Source organism: Nerophis lumbriciformis, linkage group LG16 (assembly GCF_033978685.3).
Source record: "Nerophis lumbriciformis linkage group LG16, RoL_Nlum_v2.1, whole genome shotgun sequence".
Classification (NCBI taxonomy): Eukaryota; Metazoa; Chordata; class Actinopteri; order Syngnathiformes; family Syngnathidae; genus Nerophis; species Nerophis lumbriciformis.
The window spans coordinates 37257099-37281903 of NC_084563.2; the positions used below are offsets into that span (position 1 = coordinate 37257099).

The 24805-nt window shown below is 40.1% G+C and overlaps 2 protein-coding genes across 6 annotated transcripts in view; both read right to left on the reverse strand.

The window, feature by feature from the left end:
- LOC133617229 (high affinity choline transporter 1-like) overlaps window positions 1-11454 on the reverse strand; it is a 48574-nt gene extending 37120 nt beyond the window's left edge. For 2 of the 3 annotated variants that reach the window (XM_061977092.1, XM_061977093.1), the window contains exons 1-2: window positions 11254-11454; window positions 4882-5000 (exon numbers count right to left, since the gene is read on the reverse strand). The gene's annotated coding sequence lies outside the window, so the exon portion shown is untranslated. Of the gene's footprint in view, window positions 1-3091; window positions 3182-4881; window positions 5001-11253 lie in introns of all 3 variants that reach the window. The other variant, XM_061977091.1, reaches the window with a different exon arrangement.
- A 4244-nt stretch (window positions 11455-15698) lies between these two features.
- exosc9 (exosome component 9) overlaps window positions 15699-24805 on the reverse strand; it is a 29007-nt gene continuing 19900 nt past the window's right edge. Inside the window, exons 8-13 of one of the 3 annotated variants that reach the window (XM_061977099.1) lie at window positions 19441-19529; window positions 19227-19370; window positions 16948-17111; window positions 16797-16875; window positions 16588-16667; window positions 15699-16494 (exon numbers count right to left, since the gene is read on the reverse strand). In XM_061977099.1, coding sequence (XP_061833083.1) covers window positions 16604-16667; window positions 16797-16875; window positions 16948-17111; window positions 19227-19370; window positions 19441-19529 — 540 coding nt within the window. In that variant the 3' untranslated portion in view covers window positions 15699-16494; window positions 16588-16603. Of the gene's footprint in view, window positions 16668-16796; window positions 16876-16947; window positions 17112-19226; window positions 19371-19440; window positions 19530-24805 lie in introns of all 3 variants that reach the window. The other 2 variants (XM_061977098.1, XM_061977100.1) reach the window with 2 other exon arrangements.

A 24805-nucleotide genomic window follows, 5' to 3' on the forward strand; every position in this document is an offset into this window, starting at 1 on the left:
TTTTAATGTATAATTCTATGGCTGGATGTAATAAGGTGTCAGAAAAAATACAAATAAAAATACAATTTTGATGTTTTTAGCAAAATATAATAAAAATGTATTTAGTTTTTTTTTTTTTAAATAAATATATTTATTTTTAGGTAAGATAAACATAATAATACAATTTATCTCTAGTCTGGATGATTTAGTTCTTGTCACCCTGTTGTCCTCCCGTCTCTTCCCCGAGGATGGCTCCATGAGCTGGGCAAACGCCTGGAGATGCCCTACGTCATCAACGGTCGGCGGCCCATTGGTGCGCAGCTCATACATCGCCGCCCTCTACTTCACCCTCAGCAGCCTGACCAGCGTCGTGGCAACGTGTGCGCCAATATGGACGACGAGAAAATCTTCTCCATCTGCACCATGCTCATCGGCGGTATGCCGGACGCCTCGTCTGGAATAACGTGATTGGGCAGGCACGCTGTTTATATCATGGGAAAGCGGACGTGAAGGAAGGCTGTCCTCACTCAGATTCGCTGAAAATCGGGAGATTTTCGGGAGAATATTTGTCCCGGGAGGTTTTCGGGAGAGGCGCTGAATTTCGGGAGTCTCCGGGAAAATTCGGGAGGGTTGGCAAGTATGGCTATTTGTCCGACATAAGTGCCCTGACCACACCGTTTACAGTGGGGACAGAGGCCTGCTGACCTCAATTAAGGATATTCTTGCGCGGGTAAAAAGAATAGTTTGAGGCCTTTCTCAATCAAACTGACGGATCTTTCATCGAGAGAGTCTGGCCATCACCGTGACTAGTTGTCAGAAAAAGTCAGTGGCAAAGCTCATCCTACGTCATAGATTGAGGAGCTCGGTCATCCAAGAGGAGCCAGTTGAAGTGGTTCACGCATCTAGTCTGCTTTCCTGATGTATCGCATCCGATGTATTGCAGCTGGCCTGAGAACCGGTGGAACTAGAAGAGGTGGCAGCAAACTAGCAAGTTTGGGCTTCCTTACCAAAACTGGTACCCCTGCAACTCCAAAATGCTTATAAAAATAGACGGATGGCTTAGTTGAGTTTTTAGCTGATGTTCATCCCATTACGCAGATGCATAGTGTGTATATAGTGCTAGACGTGTGGCAGTTACCATAGCAATACAAATACAACCACACTGCCTTGTGTACTGGCATTCTGCGTTTTTTAAGTTACCAGTACAATAGTACCTCAGTTTTTGTTAATAAGACGTTCCCAAATGTCTAATGATGACCGAATGGTACAGCCCCCAAAACCAGTGAAGTTGGCACGTTGTGTAAATCGTAAATAAATACAGAACACAATGATTTGCAAATTATTTTCAACTTATATTCAGTTGAATAGACTGCAAAGACAAGATACGTAATGTTCAAACTGAGAAACTTGTTTTTTTGTTGTTGTTTGTCATTAACTTAGAATTTATTGGCAGCAACACATTGCAAAAACATTGACACAGGGGCATTTTTACCACTGTGTTACATGGCCTTTCCTTTTAACAACAGTCAGTAAACGTTAGGGAACTGAGGAGACACATTTTTGAAGGTTTTCAGGTGGAATTCCTTCCCATTTTTGATTGATTGATTGATTGAAACTTTTATTAGTAGATTGCACTGTACAGTACATATTCCGTACAATTGACCACTAAATGGTAACACCCAAATAAGTTTTTCAGCTTGTTTAAGTCGGGGTCCATGGTAAGTTGTTCAACTTAGAATACCCCTTTGTGGTATTTTAGGCTTCATAATACGCCACACATTTTCAATGGGAGACAAGTCTGGACTACAGGCAGGCCAGTCTGGTACCCGCACTCTTTTACTACGAAGCCACACTGTTATAACACGTGGCTTGGCATTGTCTTGCTGAAATAAGCAGGGACTTATTCCCAATTAGCCTGTTCACCAGTGGGATGTTCCAAATAAGTGTTTGATGAGCATTCCTCAACTTTCTCAGTCTTTTTTGCCACTTGTGCCAGCTTTTTTTTAAACATGTTGCAGTCATTAAATTACAAATGAGCTAATCCATCCATCCATTTTCTACCGCTTATCCTTTACACTTGCAAAAAATAACAAAGTTTTCCAGTTTGAATGTTAAGTATCTCTTCTTTGCAGTGTATTCAATTGAATATGGGTTGAAAAGGATTAGCAAATCATTGTATTCTGTTTTTATTTACAATTTACACAATGTGCCAACTTCACTGGTTTTGGGTTTTGTACAAAAATGTCTCATAAGGGACATGTAAGTTTAACTAATCCATTACATAAAACACAATTCATAGAAATAGTTAGTTTTAAATGCAGTAAACAATTTGAAATAAATATAAATGAAAAATAAAATGTATAAATGAACCCTTAACATCACTTTTACTTTTATTAAAGACGCTTATTGTAAACACGGCGATGAGGGAGGAGTAGAGAGCCACCTGGATGCCACCTTCGTACTTTGATAGCATTCTTTTTTTAATTCAATCGTGTTTCTCCCCTTAATCATCAAAATGCTCGGCCCAAAGTAAAGGCTGCACGTACAGTTAAAGTCCCAACGATAGTCACACACAAGGTGTGGTGAATTGATCCTCTGCCTTTGACCCATCCCCATGTTCACACCCTGGGAGGTGAGGGGAGCAGTGAGCAGCAGCGGTGGCCACACTCGGGATGTGATCTGAAGTCCACATACACCCTGTGGGGAGGCGGGGCCGGCAGACCGACAGTGAGGCGTGCCCCGCCGGGTCCCGCTCCAAGATGGCGGCGAGGGGGGGCGGAGGGGGCGGGCCAGCGGCGAGGCGGGGCGCGCCGGGATGGACGCCGCAGATGTTATCAGGTGCGTGGGTCGCCCAGCTGGGCACAATCAATTAATCTCCTTGAGCTGTGTAAAAGGGCGACAGCCGTAAAGGTGGGGAAGTGGTGGCGGAGAGAGTTGGAGAGCGAGTCGGAGAGAGTTGGAGAGCGAGAAGCGGATGCTGAGCGCGAGAGGCAGAGAGCCCAAGGAAGACGACGACGTGTGAAGCTGAAAAGCAAGCGGAAGAGCGAGCAGGCACACAGAAAAGCGACCCCACGAGAGACTCAGCTTTATTGAAAAATAAAGAAGTCAAAACCTGCTCGCAGCGATGTCTGTCCTTGATGGTCCTTGGAACCCGCACGACAGCTTGAGTCTGTCACACACCCATTACGGGTGTACTTATTTTCTTTGGATTATTTTGCAGCCGTATCCGGAAAAAAAGAAGAGAGACTTGTAATGTAACTTGGTAAGTAATCAAAAAACTACAGAATCTATCAGTGATGATGTCACAGAAGGGCAACAGAGCTGGGGTAGAATGACTTTTGGTTTGGATTGGGAGTAAAAAGCCGGCTAACACAGGCATGTTTTGTAATTAAGCATGTTATTGTGTTGTTAATAACACAACAAGACTGGGTCACTAATGGAAGACACGCAGACAAACGGACAAGTTTGTTGGTCTGTTTGGTTGTACAATAACCGGGGCAGTTGCTAGGATATCTGGGCCCCCTGAAAGAATATCGGTGTACGGCCCCTACCCCAAAAACCGAATCCTGGGAAAAGTCGGACATACAACATCCAAGGTACCACTGTATATGCAAATGTAGGCAAATTATATGCTAAAATCACCTTAAATCACGCCTAATGGTTTTTATGGTCAAGGCTCTTTCTAATGCACCCGGTGTTTTAGTTTAGGGTATTCTAAATTATGATTTTATTTTTTTTTACAGTGGGAAATGAATTAGGAGTGCCAAAACACTAACTGTGCACTATTAAGACTCATTAGAACCAACGTGGCTTTGACACACCACTCAAGGATTTGGAACATTTATTGTGCCCTGTCTATGGTTGGGCATTGAGGATCGATGGGAACTGGAATCTACATTCCAATTATCCCTGAACAGTTAAAAAATTTTATTTTCGATGCCTGCCTAAAAAGAGTCTGACCGGCGCCGGCCTTTTTCCTCCAACCAGTCAGCATCAGCTAAATAATAAAATTATCAATCAATCAATCAATCAATGTTTATTTATATAGCCCTAAATCACAAGTGTCTCAAAGGGCTGCACAAGCCACAACGACATCCTCGGTACAAAGCCCACATAAGGGCAAGGAAAAACTCACCCCAGTGGGACGTCGATGTGAATGACTATGAGAAACCTTGGAGAGGACCGCATATGTGGGTAACCCCCTCCCCCCTATAGGGGAGACCGAATGCAATGGATGTCGAGTGGGTCTGACATAATATTGTGAGAGTCCAGTCCATAGTGGATCCAACATAATACAATACATCTTTTATGCCAACATTGAGGCGGTAAACAAATGATACTGGTGCGACTGCCATTATCAATAAGCGCCAGACAGTCTAACACATAAACATCAGAATGTGCAAATGTTTTTTATGAAGTTTGCAAAGTAAAAACATCCCACACTATTGCAATAATATCTACACCAAAACACATAAAAAAAAGAAAAGGTAAACATATCAATGAATGAAAGAATATTGTTTAATCATCTCTTTCTAATTTTAGTTTCAGATATTTTTATAAATCAGACAAGTCTGTGAATATTAAATAATTCATGTATTTATATTTGGTGTATTATTTCTAATGGGGACATTTTTGTCTGTTTAATAAAGGGGACACTTTCGTTAGTACCCACATTTAGACCATACAAACTTTTGATGACCCGGCCTATTTAAGAATCAAGAATCGATAGGAACCGGAATCGAAACGAGGAACAAGAATTCTTGAAGTTCAGTCGATGCCCAACACTACTCCTGTGCCAACTTGAAAATAAATGTTAAGCACACATGCATGCATAGTGTTGCAATATGTACTCATTAAAATCTCCTAATTTAGCACAAAAATCAACACATTTAAGATACTTACCTAAAACGTGCAATAACGTCTTAGTGATGATGTGCAGATGGAAGAGATACACTAGATGATTGACTCCGTCAAGGCGGTGAAAAAAAAAACATGCAGACTCCACTATAGAGTGTCACACACTGCAAAAAATAAGCAAATACATAATAGTTATTAAATTAATTTAAATGTGTTTAGTTTATTATTAAATTAACTATTTTAATGTATAATTATTTCAATAATTGTTGAAAGCTTTTCAATGTTCAGTATGAGCGCAGGCCTGCGGGCATACTTGCCAACCTTGAGAGCTCCGATTTCGGGAGGTGGGGGGAGGGGGTGGGGTGGGCGTGGTCGGGGTGGGACGGGGGCGTGGTTGGGGCGTGGCTAAAAGGGGAGGAGTATATTTACAGCTAGAATTCACCAAGTATTTCATATAAATATATAAGAAATACTTGACGTTCAGTGAATTCTAGCTATATATATATATATATATATATATATATATATATATATATATATATATATATATATATATATATATATATATAATAAATACTTGAATTTCAGTGTCCATTTATTTACACATAAACGCACACATAACACTCATCTACTCATTGTTGAGTTAAGGGTTGAATTGTCCATCCTTGTTCTATTCTCTGTCACTTTTCTAACCATGCTGAACACCCTCTCTGATGATGCATTGCTGTGTGGCACGCACAAAATTGCTTTCATCAAATGCACTAGATGGCAGTATTGTCCTGTTTACGAGTGTCACAACATTGCTGTTTACGGCAGACGAACTGCTTTACGGTATACAAAAACGTGACTGCTGTTGTTGTGTGTTGTTGCCGCGCTGGGAGGACGTTAATGAAACTGCCTAACAATAAACCCACATAAGAAACCAAGAACTCGCCCTCCATCATTCTACAGTTATAACGTAATTGGGCCGGTATGCTGTTTATATTGTGGGTTAGCGGACTCAGGTCCTCATGGACCTGAGTCCGCCTGAATTTCGGGAGATTTTCGGGAGAAAATTTGTCCCGGGAGGTTTTCGGGAGAGGCGCTGAATTTCGGGAGTCTCCCGGAAAATCCGGGAGGGTTGGCAAGTATGCCTGCGGGAGTTTGGAGACGGAAGGGGACTCGCGACCAAATCGAGCCTGCTTAGAATGTGACCCCCATCCTTCTGCTCAGTACGGGAAAAACATATTAGATATTTTCTTTTTACCCATTCAACTTTTTTTATGTAGGGACAAATGAGACATAATTAAATACTTTAAATTATTAATTGTGCCATTAATTATAATTGGAAATTAAGTACATACATGTGTTAACTGTTCAATTATTTAACCACTTTTAATTAATTAATTCAATCTGTAATTATCTATTTACTGTTGTAATTATTGATTTAATTATTTCATTAATTGTATTCATTATTTTATGATTTAATTCAATATTTCACAATTATTTTATGATTTAATCATTCATTTAACTACTTTACAAACGTGTGTGTCAGCACTTCATGAATTTATTTTATCTGTCAAACTCAGCCAACAAGTCCGTGGACCGATCCTAACACTTGCAAAGTTTTCTTATGTCTGGAAATTCGACCAGAGAAGTGGAGGACTGCCAGTGGATATCTTGGTCTGAAAGTGAGGAAATAACTCAGACAACTTGAATAAATTCCTTTACTTAAACCGCTACATGCTCTGGGTCAGATGGATGGATAATTAAATAAGTATTTGTAATTATTGCTCTGGGTCAGATGGATGGATGATTAAATAAGTATTTGTAATTAATTATAAATGTTGCTTGGATTAAATACATTGCCACACCGAAGAACATATTTATGTATTTTATTACAATTACAATTAATGACATAGATGTATTGTTTTTATTTAAATTTGTCCCATTTGACTTTCATACACTTAGCCAAATCTCCCATTTTATGCTCAAGTGTTTTTCTAGGCGCTTGGAGTTAAGTAAACTTCCCTTACTCCCATCCACTCAACACACCCAGCCCCAAAAGAGGACACAGGTGGTAAATTGTAAAATAAACGGCCCTATTATGCAAAAACAACTTTTCTTACCAATTATTACCTGTTTGTTTTCTTTACAGTTGGAATCCCTATAAGTGCCAACATTGTGAAATTTAAAAATGGACATGGCGGAGATATTTTTTTTAAATAATTCAGTCTTCCAAACTTGCTCCAAATGAGCCATTTGAAATTAGAGACTTTATTGGCGTATTTTCTTCGTAATGTTATCGGATATCTCCATATATGGCAATGTTTTACCCGAAGAGCTTTGCAGGAGTTCGCCATGGTAGTTCGACGTTATAATCAAAAAGTTCCTTATATTTCTCTCTCCTCTTGTTGTTAGGCAGACTGGCTTGTACATGCACATGCATGTTAAAGTACTCTGCTGTTGCCAAGTTTGACCAAAGAAGCACCATTACATCATATGTAGACCATAAGAAACTTGTATAAATGTAAAAAAAATAATAATAATATGACCTTTTTAAGTAAGCAGGCGGACATTGATATGATATTATTTTTGGAAGGCTGTGTGAAAATCTGGGATGACTTTGTAACACCTATGATAACACCTTAAATCAGTGGTTCTTAACCTGGGTTTGATCGAACCCTAGGGGTTTGGTGAGTCGGGCTCAGGGGTTCGGCGGAGGTCAAGACACACCCGACTCATCGTGTAAATAAAAACTTCTCCCTATCGGCGTATTACGGATACGGCAACAGCAGAAGTCAGACTGATTTGCAGGTGTGTAATTTGTTGTGAGTTTATGCACTGTGTTGGTTTTGTTCTTTGAACAAGGTGATGTTCATGCACGGTTCATTTTGTGCTCCAGTAATAAAACATGGTAACACTTTAGTATGGGGAACATATTCACCATTAATTAGTTGCTTATTAACATGCAAATTTGTAACATATTGGGTCTTATCTAGTCATTATTAAGTACTTAGTAATGCCTTATTCGGCATGGCCTTATTATAACCCTAACCCTCTAACCCTGGCCCTAACCCTCTAACCCTAACCCAGGGGTCGGCAACCCAAAATGTTGAAAGAGCCATATTGAACCAAAAATACAAAAAAAAAATCTGTCTGGAGCCGCAAAAAATTAAAAGCCATATTACATACAGATAGTGTGTCATGAGATATATATTGAATTAAGAGGACTTAAAGGAAACTAAATGACCTCAAATATAGCTACAAATGAGGCATTATGATGCAATATGTACATATAGCTAGCCTAAATAGCATGTTAGCATTGATTAGCTTGCAGTGACCAAATATGCCTGATTAGCACTCCAACAAGTCAATAACATCAACAAAACTCACCTTTCATGCACAACCTTAAAAGTTTAGTGGGCAAAATGAGACAGAAAAAGAAGTGGCATAAAACACGTTCTAGAAAGTTATACATGTAAACAAACTAAGGTGAGTTCAAGGACCGCCAAAATTAGTAGGACAAAACAGGGCTCGCCAAATACTCGAATCAGTGAAGCATGTTTAATATAAACAGTGTGCTTTATAACAATTAGGGAGGTTTGTGTCATGTTTGTCCTCCTACAGAAACCATATTAAAACAAAAAATAGATTGTTTTCCGCTCATCTTTTTCCATTTTTCATACATTTCTGAAAATGCTCCAGAGAGCCACTAGGGCGGCGCTAAAGAGCCGCATGCGGCTCTAGAGCCGCGGGTTGCCGACCCTTGCCCTAACCAAATAACTCTAAATTAAGTCTTTGTTACTTAGAATATGCTCCCCTAGTGTCCAAAGAACTCTAAATTAAGTATTTGTTACTTAGAATATATTCCTCATACTAAAGTGTTACCAAAAACATATAACTTTGTCTTGAATTTGAAAAAAAAAACATTTTACTTTTCACTAAAAGGTTCGGTGAATGCGCATATGAAACTGGTGGGGTTCGGTACTTCCAACAAGGTTAAGAACCACTGCCTTAAATTTAAAAGTGTCAAACCCATCAAGATTACGCTTTTAATGTGTGTGTTGTCACAGTGATGTAGTGTGTGTATGCATGCTAAAACAGCATCCTCTTCATGGCAGCATGTAACTATGATAAACACCTTGTTTCACTTGTTATTTACTATAACCTGTAAAAGATGTGGGCAAATTAAGGCCCGGGGGCCGCATGTGGCACATTAAGCTTTTCAATCTGGCCCGCCGGACATTCCCAAATATTTTTTTAGATCTTTACGATTGAAACTGTAGCTGCCATTATGATGTGCAGTGATGTTTTCAAATTACCGTAAATCTTGAACTATACAAAGTACTTTTATGGTTGTAATCTGCGCTTTTGCATTATATACGAGTTACTATGGTAATCTACATCACAGATTTTTACAACAGAGTTCTAAATCTTGGTGATATCTCAGATATATCAGATTAGGTGGGGGGGTTTTTTACCCTTCGCGTTCATATTTCGCTGCGTTTGTTGCATTTTTGTTGCGTTTCGCTTGATTGTAAAATATGTTGATCGAGAGAGGATGTGACGTTCATATGTTGTCAATATTCTGTGTTTTATCTTTCATAGTTAATATTGTAAATCCCACATTTTTTATTTTCATGTATTCAGTAAAAAAAAAAAAATTCCATTCCATTTTTTAGGCGATCTGTCATAACGTTTTTAGCATTCAATCAGACAATATTGTGAGGTTTTGTATTAGTTTTCCTAAAAATCAGATATACCGGCCCCAGACACATTTTTTTCTCTAAATTTGGACCCCCAGTGTCAAAATAATTGCCCAGGGCTGACCTATGAACTAAAACCTATTATCTGTTTTGTATAAAAGTTTGTGAAGCTGTGACTGCGCCACAAGGGTCTTGGAGAGGTGTAAGTTGGTGTGCGTACAAGGGGAAGAGTGACAGTTAACATTTTGATATGTCAAAAAATTAATCAAATCAACTGATTAAGATTGACAAAATGTTTCTGTTATTATGCTTACTACATTTTTGCTAATCACACGGGTTTCATTTAACGATTGTTGATGATCATCTCGTCGTTTTTATAGCATCTGATAGTGATAGACGCTACTTATATACAGTATACACTATATTGCCAAAAGTATTTGGCCACCCATCCAAATGATGAGAATCAGGTGTCCTATTCACTTGGCCCGGACACAGGTGTATAAAATCAAGCACTTAGGCAGAGACTGTTTCTACAAAAATTTGTAGAAACTGTCATAGGATGCCACCTGTGCAACAAATCCAGTCAGGAAATGTCCTCGCTCCTAAATATTCCAAAGTCAACTATCGGCTTTATTATAAGAAAATGGAAGAGTTTGGGAACAACAGCAACTCAGTCACCAAGTGGTAGGCCACGTAAACTGACAGAGGGGTCATCGGATGCTGAAGCACATAGTGCAAATACTTTCTGCACATTCAGTTGCTACAGAGCTCCAAACTTCATGTGACTTTCCAATTGGCCCACGTACAGTATGCAGAAAGTTTCATGGAATGGGTTTCCATGGCCGAGCAGCTGCATCCAAGCCATATATTTGCAAGTCCAACGCAAAGCATCGAATGCAGTGGTGTAAAGTACGTCGCCACTGGACTCTAGAGCAGTGGAGACACCTTCTCTGGAGTGATGAAACACGCTTTTCCATCTGGAAATCTGATGGACGAGACTGGGTTTGGAGGTTGCCATATTATATATATATATATATATATATATATATATATATATATATATATATATATATATATATATATATATATATATATATATGTATTTGGGGACTCCTGCACTAATGTATCAACATTTACGCTTTTGTTGTTACATTATGTCTTTTTGCTCTGTTTCAACATTTTTGGTAGTTTGTATTTCTACAATGTTCCACAGGCTCATAAAAAAAAATCAACCCGTCGTCCCCAAATGGCCCCCAGGTTTACCGGAAAGGCAAAGTGTTTCCAAACAATGCAAGAGTGTCTCTCAGCTAATCTTAGCAGTCCACATCTCAACTTTCACAAGCAATTATCATTTTCATTATACGTTTTTCTCCTAACTGAAGTTAATGTTTTGGCTCTAATCATTTGTGGTAATGTTTTGCTGCAGGCCAGTTATTTTCTAAAAAAAAATAAAAAAATAAAAAAATAAGTTTAAGTCAGCTGGCATACTAATGGTTGGATGGAGCAGAAACGAATGTCATTGTTAAAAACCTATTTGTAGTTGTCTTTTTAAGGTCGTTATTTCCTGTTCTTGAAGATTGCTTGGCGATGACAGTGCCGCTTTTATTTTGGTACTTCCGCTCGTCAAACAGAAAACATTTAGTTTTACGGCAACGTCACTCAGTAATCTTTACAATGCGATATTTAGCACAATTCCATTTTATTTTTTATTTTTTTCAGCCATACTCACATTTCAGTCGAGTTCAGGATATATTTGTTGAAAATGTTGCCGACGAGAGCAACCCTGCTATACCACTTCGTTTACGTGAGGCTAATTGACGAGCACGTATTTCTAACGTGTGATATGACGCTTGCTTGTGCGGTCATGTTTTTATGACGAATTTTCTTTTGTCATAAACTTAAACTGAATGTGCGCGCTGCTTTTTTCGTTTGTGCATTAGAACGTTTATGTTCATTCGAAACAGCTGTTCCGGTCCGGCAGTGACGTCAGGCGAGTCAACGGAAGCGTCATATGGGAAATATAAAAATCATAACCATGAAAATACTAAATGGTCTGTGCAATGAAAGACTTTTAATTTTTAATATGTACATTTCAGGTTCAAACTCCGCACATAAGTGTTAAGAATTATTTGGGGTGGGTCGAAACCATTTAGTATGCATAGCAGTATCAAATTGATAGCTGCGTGATGAGATTGATCAGCTTAGTTTTTTTTAGAAGGAAAAGTAAAAAAAAAAAGCGAACTAGGTAAATTACCCAAAAGATAACATTCACGAGTAAAAAGTAGAAATATAGATATTGCATACAATTATTTATGGCACCATTTTGATATAGTTTGCGCAATAAAGATATTCAAAGTACTGTAGGTTAATATATTGTATTCAGTGGTGGTCCAAGTTTCAATGGCGACCGTTAACACACCTTTGCACAAATAAATATGAATTATTCCCCCTAAAGAATGTCCATGTGACCCTTTAAAACCGAAATTAAAATCTACTGAATTGAAGTTTCTGCACTGAAATGTTCCTGTCATTGATTTCACATTTCGGTTAGCACCACCATGTCACAATCTATTATATTTTTTTATTTATGATATGTTCCTATTAATTTTACAACCTGCTCTATTCATATCCAATTAAATTTAAATTATTATGTGGCACAGGGGTTAGTGCATGTGCCTCACAACACGAAGGTCGTCAGTTCAATCCCGGGCTCGGGATCTTTGTGGAGTTTGCATGTTCTCCCCGTGACTGCGTGGGTTCCCTAGGGTACTCCTGCTTCCTCCCACTTCCAAAGACGCACCTGGGGATAGGTTGATTGGCAACACTAAATTGGCCTTAGTGTGTGAATGTGAGTGTATGTTGTCTATGTGTTGGCCCTGCGATGAGGTGGTGACTTGTCCAGGGTGTGCCCCGCCTTCCGCCCGAATGCAGCTGAGATAGGCTCCAGCGTCTCCCGCAACCCCGAAAGGGACAAGCGGCAGAAATGGATGTTTATTGTTTTTGTGGTACTCGTTGGGATAAAACCGGGATATCTGGTTCTAAATTCCGTGTGTCTCATGCTGCAATTAAAATTAGAATGTGTTAATTATATCATTGAAAAAATTAACAGAGAAAAGACGTGCTCCATTATGAATTGAACCTCTAAATCTGCGCATTCGTATGATTTCAAGTAATGCAGTAACGCAATTACAAACCCCGTTTCCATATGAGTTGGGAAATTGTGTTAGATGTAAATATAAACGGAATACAATGATTTGCAAATCATTTTCAACCCATATTCAATTGAATGCACTACAAAGACAAGTTATTTGATGTTCAAACTCATAAACTTTTTTTTTTTTTGCAAATAATAATTAACTCAGAATTTCATGGCTGCAACACGTGCCAAAGTAGTTGGGAAAGGGCATGTTCACCACTGTGTTACATGGCCTCTCCTTTTATCAACACTCAGTAAACGTTTGGGAACTGAGGAGACACATTTTTTAAGCTTCTCAGTTGGAATTCTTTCCCATTCTTGCTTGATGTACAGCTTAAGTTGTTCAACAGTCCGGGGGTCTCTGTTGTGGTATTTTAGGCTTCATAATGAGCCACACATTTTCAATGGGAGATAGGTCTGGACTACAGGCAGGCCAGTCTAGTACCCCCACTCTTTTACTATGAAGCCACGTTGATGTAACACGTGGCTTGGCATTGTCTTGCTGAAATAAGCAGGGGCGTCCATGGTAACGTCGCTTGGATGGCAACATATGTTGCTCCAAAACCTGTATGTACCTTTCAGCATTAATGACGCCTTCACAGATGTGTAAGTTACCCATGTCTTGGGCATTAATTTACCCCCATACCATCACAGATGCTGGCTTTTACACTTTGCGCCTATAACAATCCGGATGGTTCTTTTCCTCTTTGGTCCGGAGGACACGACGTCCACAGTTTGCAAAAACAATTTGAAATGTGGACTCGTCAGACCACAGAACACGTTTCCACTTTGTATCAGTCCATCTTAAATGAGCTCAGGCCCAGCGAAGCCGACGGCATTTCTGGGTGTTGTTGATAAACGGTTTTTGCCTTGCATAGGAGAGTTTTAACTTGCTTTTACAGATGTAGCGACCAACTGTAGTTACTGACAGTAGCGACCAACTGTAGTTACTGACAGTGGCTTTCTGAAGTGTTCCTGAGCCCATGTGGTGATATCCTTTACACACTGATGTCGCTTGTTGATGCAGTACAGCCTGAGTGATCGAAAGTCACGGGCTTAGCTGCTTACGTGCAGTGATTTCTCCAGATTCTCTGAACCCTTTGATGATATTACGGAGCGTAGATGGTGACATCCCTAAATTCCTTGCAATAGCTGGTTGAGAAAGGTTTTTAACTGTTCAACAATTTGCTCACGCATTTGTTGACAAAGTGGTGACCCTCGCCCCATCCTTGTTTGTGAATGACTGAGCATTTCATGGAATCTACTTTTATACCCAATCATGGCACCCACCTGTTCCCAATTTGCCTGTTCACCTGTGGGATGTTCCAAATAAGTGTTTGATGAGCATTCCTCAACTTTATCAGTATTTATTGACACCTTTCCCAACTTCTTTGTCACATGTTTCTGGCATCAAATTCTAAAGTTAATGATTATTTGCAAAAAAAAAATGTTTATCAGTTTGAACATCAAATATGTTGTCTTTGTAGCATATTCAACTGAATATGGGTTGAAAATGATTTGCAAATCATTGTAGCCGCTGCTCCTCCACATCGAGAGGAGCCAGATGAGGTGGTTCGGGCATCTGGTCAGGATGCCACCCGAACGCCTCCCTAGGGAGGTGTTAAGGGCACGTCCGACCGGTAGGAGGCCACGGGGAAGACCCAGGACACGTTGGGAAGACTATGTCTCCCGGCTGGCCTGGGAACGCCTCGGGGTCCCACAGGAAGAGCTGGACGAAGTGGCTGGGGAGAGGGAAGTCTGGGCTTCCCTGCTTAGGCTGCTGCCCCCGCGACCCGACCTCGGATAAGCGGAAGAAGATGGATGGATGGATGGATGGATGTATTCCGTTTATATTTACATCTAACACAATTTCCCAACTCATGGAAACGGGGTTTGTATTTGCACTTACTTACTCTCTACGTGAGTACAATCGTTACACTAATTAACGCTAAATCGTTTGTATTTTGTAATTTAACGTACATGTTTTGTACTACAATTAACCGATTTAATGTAAACATTTATTACGTTATGGAGGCTCAAAATAAACTTAAACCATAAGCATAATCATGATTTTATGTGAAGATTACAAAAAGTAAAAAAAAAACATAAAAGTCATTCAATGCGCAATTACGTTTTCTCATTGCTTGGATTTATCCGCATGCGCGGATGCGAAGGTGGATGAATTTCACCTGACCTCCAGCCAACTTTTTCAAGGAAACACAAGTTGACCATGTCTCCTAAGTAACTCCATTGACGGATATACAAGTGTTATGTAATGTATAATTGTTTTAAAAATATATCAATTTATTATTTTGAGCAATTGAATGTTTACTTATTTTGCAGACAATATGCACAAGTTTCCATGGTTAGCACTCTGGACTCTGAATCCAAGTTTAAAATCTTAGTGGAACCCTAATTTTATCTTCTTTTTTTTTTTTCATAATTACGTCACATTCAATTTGTTCAGTGTTTACTTGAGTCTTGAAATGTGATTGACCTATTTTTTCCATTTTTGATTAAACCTTCACACTCCTTATAAACAAGTTAATTTATTTAGAAAGTTGTCAGGTGTTTTAATAACAGGAATTCATGTTTCATTCAGCATCCATGACCAACATCAGTGTGGTAAATGGATGTACCGTCTGCACTTAAAGACGCAAACGGGACAGATGGCAGTACTGAACATTTTCAGGAATAGAAATAAGTTAGGATGTTCGATCAACATTTTCAGCCTCAGATAGGCCATCTAAAGAGGATTATTGAACTGAAAATGTTTTATAGCAACATGCTTATAAAGTTTAGCTCATTAAATTATACATTTGCTAGTATTGTTGTAAATCAGATGTATTAAATGTGTGGTATTGCTACATACATTTTTAAAATAAAATAAACGGTCTAGTGCACTAAACAAAAGCAACAACTACTATTGACTTCCATTTATATTTTGGCCTCAGTCTCTTATCCAGAGACTTACTCTCTTTGTGTAAAAACTACCTTTATTTGTCAATGTCAGCGATGTACAGGTTAATGAGGCAGTAACAAATAACGTTCCAGTAGATGGAAATCAACCCGTGTTGCCACAAGATAAGAAATCATTACACACTTTCTGATGTAAAATATCCTTTAGGTTGAATAAAGGTTGGGAAACAGCTCAAAATCACCATCATAAGTCAATTCAAAAGCATTATAAGAGACAATTCAAATTAATATTACCAGATACGCAATATGAGAGGTCTAGACATTTGAAGTCAAATTCAATAAATATGCTTTGTATCCTGTAGATAGATGTTCAATTCAAAGATTTGATGCTTAGTCCACCCGCAGACCAGCAAAATTCTCCAGTTGCTCCATATGCAGTCATGTCATGTGTTACCAAGCTAATGCAACATGGAAAAAGTCATTGACGTTTGTATTTGAGATAGCAATATATGGCTGCTTGGCACTCAGCATCAAGGGTTGGAATTGGGGGTTAAATCACCAAAAATGATTCCTGGGCGTGGCCACCGCTGCTGCCCACTGCTCCCCTCACCTCCCAGGGGGTGAAATAGGGGATGGGTCAAATGCAGAGGACAATTTTCACCACACCTAGTGTGTGTGTGACATTCATTGGTACTTTTACTTAAAGTGGCAACATCCTTATGTAGGATCTTCACTGCTTCAAAGGGTTATGTTTTGTCCAAATCCACTTTCATTTCTGCTTCCAAGTTCAGATACTGTAGCTTTTTTCAGATTTTGCTTTGCTTTCTGAGTGCTTGTGGTTTCTATACTGTACATCTGGAATGCAAAATATAATAGGGATATTTTCAAATGTTACTTTAAACTAATTTAAAGAGAAGATAAACAAGAAATACATTTGGTTTGAATTACATTGCTGGGAATGGTTTCATTTTCTGAGCTTTTTCTTTGACCCTGCTGGCCCCTTCTGGTGGGAACTTGAACTTGTATTCCTGCAAGTGAAAAAGCATCAATTTAGTTGTATTGCATCATCTCGTTTTATAAACTTTATCATAAAAAAATTTCCCATGTGGTCAGAAAGTCATATGGTCGTGGAATGTGACGGTTTATGCTCTTCTTACTTATAGTTTCGGTCTGCTGTTTCTGGATGAAGTACAACCACGTCCTCCTCCTCACTGTCCGATAATTCGACCACATCTCCTAAGAACAAATAGTCACTTCAGTATATTTTCTTTAGAGGCAGATACAAATCAATTCAATAACCGTTTCTACCTTGCTCCACTTGTTTCTGTTCCATTTCCATCTTTGCTTCTTCGTCGCTGCTGACTTCTTTCTCATCTTGTTCATCTTCGTCAATCCCCCAGCTGTTCTGCACCCCATGTCCGACCAGACCCACACCTGGCACGGGCGTTGTCAGCTCCTGAATGCTAGTAGTGCTGAGTTAGGGTTGTGTCAGGGGTGAAAACTATGGGAAATATCCCTGTCAGTCATCAATGACTTTGAACACTGTCAAGTAAACTATCGGTATCAGTTAGAGGTGTCCTGATCTGGTATCCATTTTAGCCCGATATCAGTAAAGACAACAGGCATCAGATTATCTTAAGCATATACAAGCAGTCCTACTTGTGCAAAGCTGGACAGCCAGTTAACAAATAAATGATTGGTCTTTTCTTGTATTTTAGTCAAGTCATTTAAACACAGTAGGTTATACGCTACTACAACAGCTAAAAACACAATAGTACACAAGCTAGACATACGTAATAAGTATCCTGAAATGAACAATATTGCAATTTAAAACAGCGCATTTGTCAATAAACAAGAATTCAATAATAGTTGCATAATACTTACACATACAAAGTCTCCAAAGCAAAAGCGTATTAGAAAGTATCTAGTAACAAAATAATAATAATGATAAATGGGTTATACTTATACGGATCGGTGCGGCGTCTTCAGTAATGCGGACGCTGTATCGATCCGTTGTGGTGAAGAAGTAGCTGAGCCGGAAGGCAAAGCTCTCAATTTACCGGTCGATCTACGTTCCCATCCTCACCTATGGTCATGAGCTTTGGGTTATGACCGAAAGGACAAGATCACGGGTACAAGCGGCCGAAATGAGTTTCCTCCGCCGGGTGGCGGGGCTCTCCCTTAGAGGTAGGGTGAGAAGCTCTGCCATCCGGGAGGAGCTCAAAGTAAAGCCGCTGCTCCTCCACATCGAGAGGAGCCAGATGAGGTGGTTCAGGCATCTGGTCAGGATGCCACCAGAACGCCTCCCTAGGGAGGTGTTTAGGGCACGTCCGACCGGTAGGAGGCCGCGGGGAAGACCCAGGACACGTTGGGAAGACTATGTCTCCCGGCTGGCCTGGGAACGCCTCGGGGTCCCACAGGAAGAGCTGGACGAAGTGGCTGGGGAGAGGGAAGTCTGGGCTTCCTTGCTTAGGCTGCTGCCCCCGCGACCCGACCTCGGATAAGCGGAAGAAGATGGATGGATGGATGGATGGATGGGTTATACTTGTATAGCGCTTTTCTACCTTCAAGGTACTCAAAGCGCTTTGACAGTATTTCCACATTCACCCATTCACACACTGATGGCGGGAGCTGCCATGCAAGGCGCTAACCAGCAGCAAGGGGTGAAGTGTCTTGCCCAAGGACACAAGGGACGTGACTAGGATGGTAGAAGGTGGGGATTGAACCCCAGTAACCAGCAACCCTCCGATTGCTGGCACGGCCACTCTACCAACTTCGCCACGCCGTCCCCAAAAGGTGTCCACATCATTCAATTTACTGCATCATGGGCTTAATGTGATGAATTACTGTGGTCAATAGGTGTCGCCAAAAAACAATTACCACCGCACCTCAACTTAAAGTCAACAGAAATGAATCCCAGATGGTTAATAATAAACATTTTAGGGTTTTTCATACCTACCATTGTTCTGTTTAACTTGATCAAATATTTTCTAACATTCCACACTCCAGAATTATAAAAGTAGATATGAGTCCTACTGATATCGTATTGGATTAAGATTGGTATTTGGGGGCGGTATGGCGTAGTTGTGAGTAGAGCGGCCGTGCCAGAAACCTGAGGGTTGCAGGTTCGCTCCCCGCCTCTTGACATCCAAATCGCTGCTGTTGTGTCATTGGGCAGGACACTTCACCCTTGCCCCCGGTGCCGCTCACACTGGTGAATGAATGATGAAGACTGATAGGTGGCGGTCGGAGGGGCCGTAGGCGCAAACTGGCAGCCTCGCTTCCGTCAGTCTACCCCAGAGCAGCTGTGGCTACAAATGTAGCTTACCACCACCAGGTGTGAATGAATGATGGGTTCCCACTTCTCTGAGCGCTTTGAGTATAATAGAAAAGCACGATATAAAAAATCGAATCCATCATTATTATTATTATTATCAGCCAATACTAAAGCCCCAATGTCGGTACCGTATCAAAAGTGTAAAGGTTGTATAGGAACACCCTTAGTATCAGTATTGGTAATACTGGTATGTACTTGGTATCGCCCACCCCTAGGACAACGTCACAGAATGTAATAAAGTGCAGGATACATGGAAGGAGGAGCCTCTGTCTTCTGGATGATGTCAGTGGCTTTTTCCGACACGTCCGTCATTTCTACTGCAGTCTCGTCTTTTTTCAAGGCGGTGATGCGCTGTTGAGGCATCGACTCTGCGAAACCACACCTGCCTGCTTTCCTGTAAAACATCCATGCAGAGTTCTTCTTACGACTCGCTGAACAACGCTCAAGTGTGACAATCAACTCACCGAGCGGTTTTGTCGTTCTCCAGGGCCTTACTGATGAGCTCCGTGATTTCTGACACTTTGACGCTGGCTATTTTGCTGCATCTCATTACCTTCAACAGAACAGAAATTACAATTTAGGGAAATCATTTTCACCGACCAAAATCCCTCAGTACTACTGTGTATTGATTGACAAAATTTTAACGGTGCCATATTTTGAAACCTTTGTTGCAAGTGACGTTACGTCCGGTTGCAGATTGGCACAGGCGAACGCACTCAAGCATTCAGAGCGGACTCAACCAGACTGTCCCCAGGTAATGTTACAATTGTCCATGCCATAAAAGCAAGTATATATATATATATATATATATATATATATATATATACACACATACACATACACAGAAAGCACTCAAAAGTACAGCAGGCTCGATGCTCATTAACACTGGATATGCCATACACTTGCTGCTGATTAGCGATTTTACAAGGCGATTTCAAAGTGATGAAAACTATAACTAAGATACACATTACAGTCAAACAGCTAGTGTGCAAGTACAATACTTACAGTATAAACACTTTGTAGGACTCAACAAAAGACAAAAATGACATTCACCTTAATGGCAAATACTACAGCAACACCATAATCTATATTATACTGCCATCTTGGAATTGCTACTCCATGGAAAGTCTACTTTATAATACTTGAGGATACTCAGATGTGTAAGAAAATATATAACAACTGGACTGCACGGGTATTAATCAGCTGCACAATTTATTGATTTTTAAGAAAAAGGATTTTAAGTGCGCTGAAAAATATGTTAATTTATTTTTGATATTTTTTGGGTAAAACTACAAAATACAACAGAGGAGTTGGGTTGCTGACATGTTTTATTTGTAATGAAATTGGATAATACAAAGGTTAAAGAAACATAATACATATATTTAAAGAAAAATATTTGTGTTTTTATTACCGGTAATCATTTGCATGAACATTTCAGTTTCCTCTCGATAAATGATGCCTTTTTGCTCTAATTTTATATTTTTGATGGGCTTCTTGTTTATATTATTACAATGTGCTACACGGTCCAAAAACAAGATGCGTTCCACAAATGGATTCTCGCCATACTTTGAACACCACTTATTTAAAAATTTCACCAAGAGGTCAAAGTGAAACCAAATGATAAAGGAGTGTCTCAGCTGTGTTTTCTAATGACTTGAATCGGGTAATGTTTGTTTCATACATGTTTAGCAAATTTCATTAGGAACATAATGTGGTTACATTTGCACATTTCATCATATCTGAAAATGAGTAGGAAGAAGCAGATCTTATATTTAATCCTACCCCTTCTTCATGGCTTATGTTGATAGTTCATTCAAACAATTTTTACACATAGAAGTTAAGTTCTCTTCTTGTGTGAAAGAAAGGAAGGTGTTGTAGAAAAAAGTTGATAAGTAACTTATTGGCACTCGTCAATGAATGTTATGTATTATTTAATATTGTATAATCTATTGTAATCTGTTGTAGTTCTCAGCACTTATACAAGTGATACAAGTTGGGTTGCTTCTGGAGGTTTTCTGTATGTTGGCACTTGTAAAGTAGGGACAAGAATCGGAAATTAGCATTAGATATAAACTACAGTACATCAGTTGCATTCATTGTTTTGGAACTACCGGTACGTTGAACTGTATCATCCCGTTTAAAACACAATTATATTCTAACTACATTACCCAGAAGTTTTAGTGGTAGAGTTGAACGAGAAATAAAGAGGGCTTCGGGTTTTTCTACATTTACCACAATGCATTGCTGGTGGCCATTATGGTAGGCTTTGTAAACACGCGCATTGATGATCATCAAGAGATACTGATGATGATCAATAGCTGTAATTGAAGTGGGAGATAAAAGTAATTTTCATCGCATTCCTAAGCTTTTTTTTGGACAGAAGGAAGCGGCTGAACAGAAGAGTGAAGGCGAGCATAAATTGCTGCAATCAACCGATCCGATATGACGTGCTATAAACTTCATGTTTGTTCAGACCATTTCCTTTCAGGTAATTAAAAAAATTGTAAGTGGAAATGAATATAAATGACAGTCCCTTTTTGCATTAACTTGATGTGCTTGATCGTAGTTGCATTGATAAAAATAGTACCCACTTCTCTCATTTGGGCTGCTGCTTCCACATAAAACAAAACTGAAGCGACATGAGAACAGCATTCTTTTAATGCTGACTTACAGTCAGTGTGCTGAAATGACCTGAGATTGGTTATTCGGGTTATTAAAACCTGGGTCGGATCATTTCTGAAAGTGCATGACTCTAGCCTTGACAACACAATGTCCACTGGGTTTATACAGATAAACACAAACGTCACAAACCCATCCACAAACAAAGCAGTCATAGCTTTCTACACATTTTTAAAATCTAATAAAAATGTAAAATGGGCTGTGTTAAAAAAATGAAGTATGTCAATAAATGTTCTCATTCATCCAGGTCAGTGTAATTTCAGGGCATTTAATCGATTGCAACTGGACTGTTTGGTTTGTCTTAGAAGACGTTTCTCCTTTCATCCGAGTAGGCTTCATCAGTTCATGCTCATAGACTTAGATTGGTCAGATCTAGTCCAGCGGCTGGTGCCAAAACCCCAAATATACAGGTAAAAGCCAGTAAATTAGAATATTTTGAAAAACTTGATTTATTTCAGTAATTGCATTCAAAAGGTGTAACTTGTACACTATATTTATTCATTGCACACAGACTGATGCATTCAAATGTTTATTTCATTTAATTTTGATGATTTGAAGTGGCAACAAATGAAAATCCAAAATTCCGTGTGTCACAAAATTAGAATATTGTGTAAGGGTTAAATTTTGAAGACACCTGGTGCCACAAACTAATCAGCTGATTAACTCAAAACACCTGCAAAGGGCTTTAAATGGTCTCTCAGTCCAGTTCTGAAGCCTACACAAACATGGGGAAGACTTCAGATTTGACAGCTGTCCAAAAGGCAACCATCGACACATTGCACAAGGAGGGAAAGACACAAAAGGTTATTGCTGAAGAGGCTGGCTGTTCTCAGAGCTCTGTGTCCAAACACATTAATGGAGAGGCAAAGGGAAGGAAAAACTGTGGTCAGAAAAAGTGTACAAGCGATAGGGATCACCGCGCCCTGGTCAAGATTGTGAAAAAAAACCCATTCAAAAAAGTGGGGGAGATTCAGAAGGAGTGGACAGCTGCTGGAGTCAGTGCTTCAAGATCCACCACCAAGAGACGCTTGAAAGACATGGGTTTCAACTGCCGCATACCTCGTGTCAAGCCACTGTTGACCAAGAAACAGCGCGCAAAGCGTCTCACCTGGGCTAAGGAAAAAAAAGAGCTGGACTGCTGCTGAGTGGTCCAAAGTCATGTTTTCTGACGAAAGCAAATTTTCCATTTCCTTTGGAAATCGAGGTCCCAGAGTCTGGAGGAAGACAGGAGAGGCACAGGATCCACGTTGCCTGAAGTCTAGTGTAAAGTTTCCACCATCAGTGATGGTTTGGGGTGCCATGTCATCTGCTGATGTCGGTCCACTCTGTTTCCTGAGATCCAGGGTCAACGCAGCCGTCTACCAGCAAGTTTTAGAGCACTTCATGCTTCCTGCTGCTGACCTGCTCTATGGAGATGGAGATTTCAAGTTCCAACAGGACTTGGCGCCTGCACACAGTGCAAAATCTACCTGTGCCTGGTTTACGGACCATGGTATTTCTGTTCTAAATTGGCCCGCCAACTCCCCTGACCTTAGCCCCATAGAAAATCTGTGGGGTATTGTGAAAAGGAAGATGCAGAATGCCAGACCCAAAAACGCAGAAGAGTTGAAGGCCACTATCAGAGCAACCTGGGCTCTCATAACACCTGAGCAGTGCCAGAAACTCATCGACTCCATGCCACGCCGCATTAACGCAGTAATTGAGGCAAAAGGAGCTCCAACCAAGTATTGAGTATTGTACATGCTCATATTTTTCATTTTCATACTTTTCAGTTGGCCAACATTTCTAAAAATCCCTTTGTTGTATTAGCCTTAAGTAATATTCTAATTTTGTGACACACGGAATTTTGGATTTTCATTTGTTGCCACTTCAAATCATCAAAATTAAATGAAATAAACATTTGAATATATCAGTCTGTGTGCAATGAATAAATATAATGTACAAGTTACACCTTTTGAATGCAATTACTGAAATAAATCAAGTTTTTCAAAATATTCTAATTTACTGGCTTTTACCTGTATATACCGGTACTCAAACATGGGGGAAGATGATGTGATCTCTTCTCCACTCAACCTTGTCGATCTAGTAAGGATCCTTGCATCCAATTACGACCGTTTTCTCCTTATAACGACAAAGGGACTTCCCATCTAGTGACCAGTAGTATTTCTCCATCAAACCAAAGCTGCTGCAATGTTATTTACCACTAAATACTACAGAAATGTAGGGCAGTATGGTGGAGCAGGGGTTAGTGGTGGTGCCTCACAAGAAGGTCCTGGGTTTGATCCCAGGGCTCGTGGTCTCTGTGTGGAGTTTGCCTGTTCTCTCCGTGACTGCGGCTTCCTCCCATCTCCAAAGACATGCACCTGGGGATAGGTTCAATGGTAACACTAAACTGGCCCTGGTGTGTGAATGTGAGTGTGAATGTTGTCTGTCTATCTGTGTTGGCCCTGTGATGAGGTGGCGACTTGTCCAAGGTTTACCATCATCCACCCCAGAGACCCCGAGAGGGACAAGCGGTAAAAATTGGATGGATGGATGGATACGGAAAAATCACATGTGAATTGAATTGCGCTATTGCACTCGGTAAACGAAGCCTACCAATATGGCTGCCGGAAAGGCATTGTGGGATACTTAAGCAAAAAAACCAAAGCCATTTATCTTCAACCGCTTATCCGGAATCGGGTCGTGGGAACAACAGCTCCAGCAGAGACCCCCAGACTTCACTACACAGCTCAAAAACTCTCTCTTTTACTTTTAATGCGTACCTCTCCTCGCTAAAAATAAAGTCGCACAATTGGCACCAAAGAACTCTTCTGCTGCATCTTATTCTCTAGCAAATTAGGTTTGTGTGAGATGTTATGAAGCGGATTGTCGATGTATCTGCCACACTTCCATTTATGGCTGGGCGATATATCGATACACTCGATATTTCGCACGTTTGTCAGTGCGATATAGAAAATGACTATATCGTGATATTCGAGTAAACGTTCTCACGCAGTTGCTTTTAGCTGCGGGCATTACACTACATGCGTTCCTCACTCTGTTGTCTCTCCTCACAGAGACATAAAACAAGTGCGCCTTCTTACACACGTCACATACGTATACGCCCTCGTGGAGCAGAGAGGTAGCAGCATGGGTAACGTTAGCATG